This window comes from Catharus ustulatus, chromosome 18 (genome assembly GCF_009819885.2).
Source record: "Catharus ustulatus isolate bCatUst1 chromosome 18, bCatUst1.pri.v2, whole genome shotgun sequence".
In the NCBI taxonomy this organism is placed as follows: Eukaryota; Metazoa; Chordata; class Aves; order Passeriformes; family Turdidae; genus Catharus; species Catharus ustulatus.
The window spans coordinates 6,745,331-6,756,020 of NC_046238.1; the positions used below are offsets into that span (position 1 = coordinate 6,745,331).

Here is a 10,690-nt window from a genome sequence, read left to right on the forward strand (position 1 = left end):
AGTGAGGAAACCTGAGACGGGCTGTGTGCTCTCAGAGAGGAACCTCTCCTGGTGGATGGGTGCCTTTACTGGGAAAAAAAGAGCAGAAACAAGGCAGTCATCTCAATGCTGGCCAAGGGGCCTGCTGAGATTCTTCTTTCAAGGCAATTGCAATGTTTCTGCTATTAGTACTGATAAGGAAAAAGAGTTACAGCTCAGCAGCCACCTTAATTTCAGCTATTAGACCTTGATTTCTAACTCACTTCTGACTCGAATACAAAAGTTTATTGCAGCACCTGTTTGCAGAGTGAGCACTGAATCCCTTCTCCATTTTAACATGATGGGAATTTTCTGTGCAAAGAACCTTGCAATGAGAAGGATCAGCTTAAAGTCTGGCCTAATCCTACTTGGATTCAAACCGTTAAGAAGGGGAGGGGTATGTTTCATTCTCCAACATTCTTGGCTAAATGCCTGCTAAATCCCTGTTTGCCTTTCCAGATCCATTTAGCAGGTCAAGCACCTTCAGCGGCCTTGGGAACTTAGGCAGCAATGCCTTTGGAGGATTAGGCAGTCATGCTCTGAGTAAGTACTGGCTGGGTTACTGCAGACAAACATCCCTTCCAGAAAAGCCACATGCTAATATTTACAGCAGCTGGTGGTAGTTTTTAAAGAAGTTTAATTCCTAACCTCCATTCTCCTATCTGAAAACACTGCACCTAAGATTTCCAGGTCTCTGCGGTGGGAGCTTTTCTGCATGTCACAGAGATCAGTAGCTGTGCTCTGTGCCTCCTCACTGCTGAGGGTTGGTACCTTGTGTGCTCAGAGAGACACTGGAGCTGCAAAACCCATCCCAGCTCTGGGACCCTGTGGGCACCTAAAGTAACACCCTTCACCAGGGAAGATGCACAGTGCAGCAGCTATTGATACTTCTAATTCCTGTAGACTTCCTCTGTAACCGTTGGCTGAAGTTTAAATTACCTGTATAAAATAATTCTACTTCAAAAACATGTTACCTGTAGGTGAAACATGCTTGAGAGCCACACATAAGAAAGCACATAAGAGAGCATGCTTGTGCATCTCATGGTGCAACAGGAATCAGCTGAAGATGGATGGAGGAAAATCGAGTGACTGTTCTGAAAAGCCTACAGCCAAGCTCTGTGTTTGTACACACACATACACATACCACCAAACAGTCTGGGTTCTTCAACAAAAAAGTCCCTGAAGCCTCAGCTGCAGGCAGCTGATTGCTTGTAACTACCCACAAATTAAAGTTTTTGCCAGAGAGAGGAGCTGAGGAAAAATACTGCTTTTGTGCTGGAGCCCTTGCCTGGGGTGGGGGGAGAAGAGAAGCTGGGCATTTTCAGTAGTGTCTGAGTTACTGAAATGTATAAAGCTTCCTCCAATAACAACCTTAAAAGAGCTGGTAGATCTTATACCCAGTGTTGGAATTATCTGCGTCCACTCACTAGTAGCTCCCCCTCACCATTAAAAAGCCTTAAAAGAACAGTTCTGGTTGTGACTAATATTGTGAAAAATGTCTGTATAATGATTTGCTGTGAATTATTTTTAACTCTTCCTCCCCCTGCCATTATTCTAGCTCACAACAACATTTTTACTCACAAAGATGGCCCAAACCTGCAGAATTTCAATAACCCCCATGAGCCATGGAATAGACTCCACCGGACCCCGCCGTCCTTCCCAACACCCCCACAGTGGCCCAAGCCCACGGATTCGGAGCGAAGCTCCTCGGTGACAAACCATGACAGGGACAGAGAGCGGGAGCCCGAGAAGAGGGATCTTTCTCTGAGCAAAGACGACAGAGACAAAGACAGGTGAGCATTCTGGCCTTCCTCCTAGATCTGTTTTTCCTCTGTATTTTTTCTGTTTTCCCTAAAATGTTACTGATCCTTAAAGCAGCTGATAGACCTTTTCCTCAAGTACTAGCAGCACCAAAAAAATTCCTCTTTGCCTTTTAGGATTTGTGTTCTGTGGAAATAGGGTAACCCAGTCCCTGCTAGTCAGTTAACAAAACACACCAGGCTGAGGAATTGTGTTACTGTGTTTTCAGTGTACTGAAAATTTGGTTGTTTTCAATGCAGCTGCTTTAGCATTGCTGTGCATTCTGAAACTGTGATGGGTCCTTTGGAGACATTCGTAGTTCTCATTAATGTACAGATATGCTGATGAATTCAAATGTTAGCTGGACATTAACGAGATAAAAATGCAAATGCCTGTATCTGGAGCAGTGTGCATAAATCCATTAGCAAAATTGATTTTAAAAAATTGCATTGTGGGCAAACCCTTATTAACGATGACAGGCCTGTATCACCTGGGCTGTAGTTACTTTATTAGCTTTCAGTTACATGATTTTGAAGCTGTGAAGCCCTTTATATTTCTCCTTTATATTGTCTCCAACTGGCTACTTCTTTGTAGGCAGTAACACCTTGCAAGTCTTAGATGTGTGTGCTTGACTAGTGATAGGGGTTCATAGTTCACTGGAGTGCTTTTTATAAGATCTTCAGGCAGTACCTGTGAACAAGATTATATGGAAGCAATAGGCTGAAAATCTTCTTGCTTTACATGTTAAATTGTCTGACATCCTTGCACAGATTTTGTTCAGGTATCCTCTCTTGGCTCTAGTGGAATTCATTTGCAGACCAAGGTTACTTTACTCTCAAGAGTGTTCACACAGGGGTTAACAGCTCTATTACACTTCTATTAATTTAGCTTAAACTGTCCTCAGCATCCCTGTTTGGCCGTGGTTTTAATAAACCACATCCTTGACCAGCAATCAGAATTACCACAGAGGAAGAAAGCTGAGTTAGCAAATGTAATCATAAGGGATAAATACTTACACAGCTTCCCAGAACACCTCCTGCTTTCAGCACTCGGGTCTTACAGCTCTCAAAAACAAACACAACTTAAAACTTAGGCATCAGCGAGCCTCTCAGCTGCATAATGCAGTTCTCTCAATCACATGATCATATTTTGCATTTGAAGTGTTTCTCCTTCAGAGCAAAGTGCTTTTAGAAGGTGAGCATTATTTATTCCCCTGTTAAAAAGGTGGGATTAACTGTGACTAATTGGCTTGCTCAGAGGCAGAGGTGCAATTGGAAATGTAAACCTTTGTGCCTCTCTTTCTAAACCATGGATGTTGTCATCAGACCCCTTGTTTATCGCAGCAGGTCCTCTTGAAACACAGCTCAGTTGCTCAGTTTCATGGCCAACTCAAGAATGTTTCTCCTGAAGCATCTGGCTTACCTGCAAGGACTGCCAACAACAGAACATCTTGCAGTTCCACAGGAAAATCAGCTTCACCTTACAGCTGCTTCCGCTCAATGAGGCTGACTTGGGAAGCACCTGCATACATTTCTGTAGGCTTCTGTTTTGTGTGCCTGGGTCAGTGTTTTAGGAAAGGAACCCAAGTTTTACAGCTGAGAAGGTCTGGCAGCAAGATAGGCACATGAACACACAATAAGCTTTTTTAAAAGAAAAATAAGCTGTCTAGAATTCTTCTTTCCCTACCTTTCTCAGTGAAATTGTCTTAGGGTGAAATAGTATTCTTCCAGCCACATTCCCAGTTTAGTCCTACATTTGTGAACATTTAACTTTTTTTGTCTTTGAAGTATGAAAAGGCAGCTAGTGTACATCACTTAGCATAGCATCACAGCTGTAGCTGGTGTTTGTAGAGCTTTCCAAATCCTTTCCTGAGCAGTCTCAAAGTGCACAACTGGGCACAGCACTGCATGCCCAGCATCACAGGTATGTTTGTCACACATAACCAAGGATGTACCTTCTGTCTTTTTACAGAGACCTCATGGATAAGAACAGGCATTCGAACAGATCCTCGCCGGCATCAGCGCCAGTGACGCACCAGATCAGCAATCTCATCCGCAGCAACAGCCAGAGCTCCAGCGATCCCATCAGGCAGGTCAGCCTCGGGGACAGGGAGAGGTCCAAGGAGCCCGAGAGAGAGCACCCTGACCGGCTGAGAGAGCCGCCCATAGCGGAGCACAAGATCAAAGAGAGCCGTTCCCCAGTGAAGGAAACTCCAAGCCATGATAAGAGACCCTCTGAGGACAACACAAAGCCAGTAATCCAGTCTGTATCCCCATACAGCAAACCTGCACTAAGTGAGAGCCTGAAGCTTACCAATCTAATGAGCAAGGACATGGAGAGAAAGACAGAGCTTCCTAGCGACCTCCAGAAGATTAAGAATGACATCAAAGTCAAGGAGGAGAGGAAGGAAGACAGTGATGTGCTAGTGGTTGGGTCTGAGCCTTCCCAGCACTCGCGGTCAGTGGAGCATCCCCCACCGCCCACTCTCCATGGATTATCATTGCCTCACTCGATGGCTGCCTCCATGCCCATCTCCATGGGCAGCGTGCACCAGATGAACAACATGAATGTCCTGGACCGCAGCAGGATGATGACCCCGCTCATAGGCATGAACCCCCTGTCAGGAAGAGAGAGGCTGCCGCATCCCGGATTTTCCTGGGACCCCATGAGGGACCCGTTGCGAGATGCCTACCGGAGCTTAGACCTGCACCGTCGGATGGACTTCCAGCTCCGGACAGATCCTATCCATAGGTTTCCTACCACCTCTGGCTTTTATGACCATGAGCGTTCCTACAGAGACAGGGAACCACACGACTACAACCACGAGAACCTTCTGGAAGCCCGCCGAGAGCAGGAGCGGTTGCGGCAAGTGGAGGAGCGCGAGCGCTTGCACTTACGGGAAGAACTTGAGCGTGCCAGAATGCACCACTTGCACTCGTCCCCCATCGAAAGCCACCTGGCACACGTGCCATCCTTCATGCCTCATTTGAGCGGGATGCATTACCCCAGACTGAGTCCATCCACTGCCATGCACAACGGGATTTTGAACAGGAACCCGCCGACCGCAGCGCTGAGCGCGCCGCCGCCTCTCGTACCAGCCAGCAGCACCAGACCTGCCTCCCCTCGCAGGACTACTCCACTCACAAACTCAGAGTCCAGGGACTACTCCCCCTCTAGGAACCCCAAAGAAGTAGAGGCACGATAGTCCCCAACATTGAATTTTAAACTCACCTGTACATAAAACAAGCAAGCAAGCAAACAAAACAAACAACAGCAAACAAAAAAAAAAAAACACAAACAAGAAAAAAAAACAACAAAAAAAGAAAACAACAAACCTTTTACAAAATGCACTGCTGTAAACTTTTTTTTTTAATGTAAAATTTGTAGAAGTTAAGCACATTTCCATAAATAACGGGGTTGGGGACTTTCCAACAAGAAGGTTGCTGAGAATGGGAATTTAATATATAGGTATTGATTTTTGGTTTTGTTTTTTGTTTCTGTGCTTAAAAAAAAAAAAAAAAAAGAGTTAAGAATATCAAGTTTGTACATTTTTTCCCAAATGTGAGAAACATTTTTAATGGATTTGTATTTTTTTTAATTTTGTGCTCTTTATTCACTTAAAAAAAGAAGAAATTTTGCTTTTGTTTTTAGTTAAATTTGCATTTTAAAGGCCTCAGATCCTTAAGAAAAAAATACCCAGGGTTTCTTAAAAGTATTATTTATGGAAATACTGTAGTTTTACAGTCCACTGTGAGGTTCCCTTCTGAGGCCAATTGATCACTTACCTTGGTACTTTGGAACCGAAGTTACAGATATATATTAAAATATTAATAATAATAATAATGTACAAAACTGTTTGTTTTTTGCCTTATTATATTATGCAGAAATTTAAGAGGAATTTTTTTTGACTTCTTGTTTTAAACAAAAAAAAAAGAAAACAAACTGTAAATATTCTGTTAATATAAATGTACACCAATATTAAATTCTTAACATAGGTAGACTTTATAAAAATGGTTTCTAGAACCACTCTGGTTATTTGTTAACATGGTTACAACTCATACTCTTGTCACAGTCAGAAATTCACACTCAGAAAGCTCAGTACGGCATATATACTTCAACTATGCAAGAACTCGGAGGCAGGTCTTAGTGGATGTTGGGGGGAGGAAGGTTTTAAAAAAAAAAAAAAATTTAAAAAAAACAACCCAAAAACAACCAACTCGCAACTCTGGAGACAGAATGGCAATGGCATGTGAACAGGAAGAAGGATGCTTGTGTTTAACAAAAAAAAAAAAAAAGAAAAAAAAAAAAGAGAGAGACTGAATTTTTTTGTACAAACACAAGGGACAGTTCGTCAAGGAAAGAGAAACACACGCTCCTGGAAGGGAATTTTGGTTTCCTACTTTTCAAGCTGGCAAAAGCAGATGGAACTGGCACAGTACCATGCGGCAGACCCTTTCCTTATTTTTTTTTCCTTTTTTTTTTCTCTTTTTTTGTGTTGTGGGCAGGATCGCTGGCAAGCAAGGACAATTTTCCGTGGACCCCTTGTGCTAATTGTGCAGTGTTCTTATTGGAATCTGTATACAAGACAAAGTAGAATTTTAGGAGTGCAAAAAAAAAAGTCTAATGGTTGATTAAAAAAAAAAAGAAATTCTGATATATTATCTATAGTACATGAAGACCATAAGCAAATGTTTGTTTCAGTGTGGTTCTGCCTTGAACTGCTTTTTGGCATGATTTATTTTTTATTTCCAATTTTACTTTTCATCCATATGTAAATTTTGCCATGTTTTACTTGCTGTACCATCCCCCCTTCCCTTATTTTATTTTTCAGTGTCCATGTTTTATATATCCTGGGCTTTTTCTCTCTAGTTAATTCAGCCATCCGCTACTATTTTCTTGGCTCTGTAACTCTTGTTTCCCCCCCCTCCCCGTCCTCCCCCCTGCACCCCCTGTAATTTTAAACATTCAGTTTCCTTGTAGATCAATGAAGATAAATACAACATTGATTTTGGATGAAAAAGGCAGTTGAGTGTTTGTGTGTCGTAGCCAGCGCTGTTGACTCGAGGCTAATGGTTTATTGACAGCTGGGAGGAGGCAGCTGGTGGAAGGGGCTGGTGCTGGGGCAGGGATTTGCTTCTGCCTGTGAATCCCTGTCCCAGCAGAAGGAACACGGCCCATGGCACGCTCTGCAGGTTGGGATTTGGGGTTTGGGGAGGAGAGCAGAGCAGTGCCCCCAGCCCTGCAGCATCTGCACCCCACAGCCTGGGGGCACCCAGGGCTCTGCGCCCCGGGCTGATCCAGCATCGCCTGCGGGAAAGGAAGCACAGCGAAGGAAGCACAGCCTGTGTGCAGCAGCTCTCAGTGTGGAGGGACCCTCTGCAGCATCCCCACGGGAAGGTTATGGCCTGCAGCTCTGCTCTCCTCTCCCTTGGCTTCCCCAGCCTGCCCCGGGGTGGAGCCGTGCCCCGAGCCCTGTGACAGCGGCGATGCTTGAACAGCGTGCTGCGGCTTCTGGGTTTGGGCTTGCGTGTGACTAAATTACTGAGCGTGGAAAAATGAAATGAAATAAAATAGCAGGGTCCTTAATCTGATGAAAGGAGGCTTAAAACAAAATAGGCATTAAAAATCAGCACCTGCTCTCCCAGCTGAAATTGGAGGAACAGAGAACACATGGTGGATGTGAAAAGCGTGTTGAACTCAGCATAAAGATTCATAATGCTGGCTCGGGGGGATTGTAATTCTCCTGGTGCCAGTGTCCAACATGGGGTCTTGTTTGACACCATCTCTGACATGGACCTGCATAATTGATCCCCCCTAACCTCTGTTGGAGTCCACATCTGCATCTTCCTAATGCAGGTACCTGGGAGCAAGGAGGTTGTTACTGCAAACTTCAGGAAAAAAATGCAAAAAATGGGCCATACCCTGCATCTGATCTGTGTATGACTTAAAAAGTGAGCATTAAATCAATGCCATGCTCCCCTGGCATTCCTGAAGGATTGCTTATTGCAGCCACCCTGGTGCCAGAAGAATTCATCATGACTGATGTTGTGGTGGTCTGAATATTAAAAGAAAATCAGTGGTTTGCCATTTACTGTATTAGGAGGCATTGCTCTCACGCCTTCAGAGGATGACCCATCAATAATGCTGCACTACAGTGGGATTCCTGTGGAATTGCAGTGTCGAGTATCAGCCCTCTCACAAAATGGTTCATCATGATTAATGGTATTATTACCTAAACAGAGAAACTAATTAATTCAGCCTTATTCCTTTAAGCCACCCCAGCTGAGCTGCCTTCTGCTAAAAGAACTGGTACAGAAGGACTTCCTGGGTTTTATGTATTGCTACCACTGTTCAGCTTTCATTTTATGCTATTTTCACCATTTTTATTTTACTTTTGGCTGTCTCCCCAAAGACTTCCCTCAGTCACCAAAAAAAAGGGTGGAATTTAGCAAACAAATGACAGTGGGTGGGAGGAAGAAGATGGGATTTGGAAGGTTCATTGCTTGCCTCAGGCAACCTGTGTTATAAAAAATATTCAGGGAACCATAAGGAGAAAGAGCAGTGGCTGCACTTACATTACCTTTTGTCCAAAATGCCACATGCCCACTGGGGCTCCATGGAAGATGTGTGCACCAGCTTCAGTTAATGGGAGCCACTCTTGGCCCAGTCAATAAAACAGACAACCAGGATATCACAGAGTGAGGGGAACAGCCAATCTCTAAAGCTGTAACGAGTCCTCAGACCACTTGTCAAAAATATTAACTGTTCCTTGACAAGAAATTTAGTGCTTCCCTTAAAAACCAGCTTTAATAAGCATATGGGAATTGTCCTTTTCAGCCTGTATAGATACCATAAATATGTGGTTAGCTGTTGGTGACCTGGATTGGACAAACAGGGCAGCCCAAGGACTCGGCAGCAGGCTGAGCTTCCACTGTCAGCTCTGCAATGCCAGCACCTCCCGGGCCCAGAGCAGGGACAAGAAGCCAACTAGTGAGGAATGCAATATCCTGAGAGCTTAGGGAAGAGTGAGGCTCACCAGCTGTGCTTGGGGCAGCCCAGCAAGTGCCAGAATGAGAGCAGAGCTAGATCAGTGGTGTGCAGCTCAGGCTGGAGCCGAGAAACCGTCAACAGAGGGGAAAACAGGATTTGTGTTTTCCTTGGCTTGTGCCATGCAAAAGAAAAAAAAAAAGGAAACCTTTTCCTTACCTCCCTCAGGAAATTCCGTTTTGCCAAAGTCTTAAGAAAATAGTTATGTTGCAGTGTTGAGGGATTTTGGTAATGGGCCTGTGAGAGGCCAAAATGGCATTGCCTGTCCCCAATAGCTGGGTGTCCCCAATAGCTGGGTGTCCCCAAAAGCTGGGTGTCCCCAAAACTGGGTGTCCCCATGCCAATAGCCCTTGCAGAGCTCTCCCCTGTGCTTCTTGGCGCTCCTTTGCATAGGCAGCTGGCTCTGGGGAGAGTCCAGTGAAGGAAATAAAGAGAAATGGGGCTTGGGCAAACAAATGTAGGACTTCTGCTGAGATCTTGGGGAGCTGGTGGCCTGGGGCTTAGCTCAGAATCTCGGTGCTTTGGGAAGAGCAGGGCAGGGTGTGGGCTCAGCCTCCAACTGGGCATCACCCTGGGCGAGCAGCATTGTCCAGGGGATCTGCTTCTTGTCCACTTGTGTCCAGCAGGGTGGCATCCCCTGCTGAGGCCACAGCTCCTCCACAGCCCCAAGATCAATATTCTGTCAGGAAAACGCCTTTCCCAGCAGTGCACTGTATTATGTGGAACTGAATATAAAGCAAGGAGTGGGGGAAGGCTACAGCAGGCCTAAATTACAGGCTCCCATTTCTGAACACAATGGAGGAAAAGAAAAATCAAATGATGTTTTGAAGTTTAACTTGGAAAATATTTTTCCAGAGCCTTTGAGGGATGTGTGTGTGAAGTAGAAAGGTCGGCTCCCCTCACCGCAGCCCCTGCTGCTGCGGCACAGCTGGAGGCTCCCTGCGCAGCGCCGGGACCTCCTCGCAGGTGTCGGCACGGCAATTTCTTTGTCTTCTCACAAAAAAACCTTCTGCTCCATTAAGCTTCCCTAATTGCTGCATTTATCATCAGCCATTTTCTGCTTGTTCTGTTCCTCATTCAGCGAGGATGTGTCAAAACAGAGATGCTCCGCGGTCCCCGGGAGCCGGAGCTGTCGGAGCCGGCGGCTCCATTGGCCGCTCCGCACAGGGTCCCTCATTACCGGCTCTGTGTCACACACGGCTCTGCTGCCCGGGTGTCAGGCCCTTTGCACCGAGCCTTGATAAATAGCTGCAAGGAGGAAAATACAGGGCTTATTTTGTGACTCAAAACCCAGCCAGCTTGGTCCTCCTCCTCCTCCTCCTGTAGCTCCTGATTGGAATTCACGCAGCGAAGCGCAGCTGCCCGCAGCAGGGTGAAGCCCTTCAGCTCCCCCCGAGCAGCTTGAGCAGAGCATGTGTTTGACACCCAAAGGAGATGGGGCCAGCCTCGGTCACCCACCAGCAGCAGGAGGAACCCTGGAAGAAAACCACTGTGGCTCAGCAGGGCGGGCAGGTTTCTGCAGCTGCTTTCCAGAGGAGTTGCCATCATTTACAAAGTCATAATTAGCTCTTCTGCAGCATGTGTTCATTGTTTTAGCAAAAAACACTTCGATAAAAGTTTTATTTCTATTAAAAGTGTTTTATATAATATTATTATTATTTCAGGAAAAGGAAAAGCCAGTCAAGACACTGAAGGGTGTGACCAGCTTTACAAAAATGCTCCTTTCCCTTCCCTTCCACAGCCTCCCCTTCTCTCCAGCATTTCCAGCTGAAGGAGGGCCAGAGCCCAGCAATGTTCCCCAGGCACGCTGGTGGTGGTGGGATCA

The 10,690-nt window shown here is 45.5% G+C and overlaps 1 protein-coding gene across 1 annotated transcript in view; it reads left to right on the forward strand.

Annotated features, from left to right (window-relative positions):
• FBRSL1 (fibrosin like 1) overlaps window positions 1-6,838 on the forward strand; it is a 498,161-nt gene extending 491,323 nt beyond the window's left edge. The window contains exons 18-20 of the mRNA XM_033075794.1: window positions 478-561; window positions 1,577-1,811; window positions 3,790-6,838. Of these exons, the coding sequence (XP_032931685.1) occupies window positions 478-561; window positions 1,577-1,811; window positions 3,790-5,023 (1,553 nt within the window). The 3' untranslated portion in view covers window positions 5,024-6,838. The remainder of the gene's footprint in view (window positions 1-477; window positions 562-1,576; window positions 1,812-3,789) is intronic.
• Window positions 6,839-10,690: the final 3,852 nt, after the last annotated feature.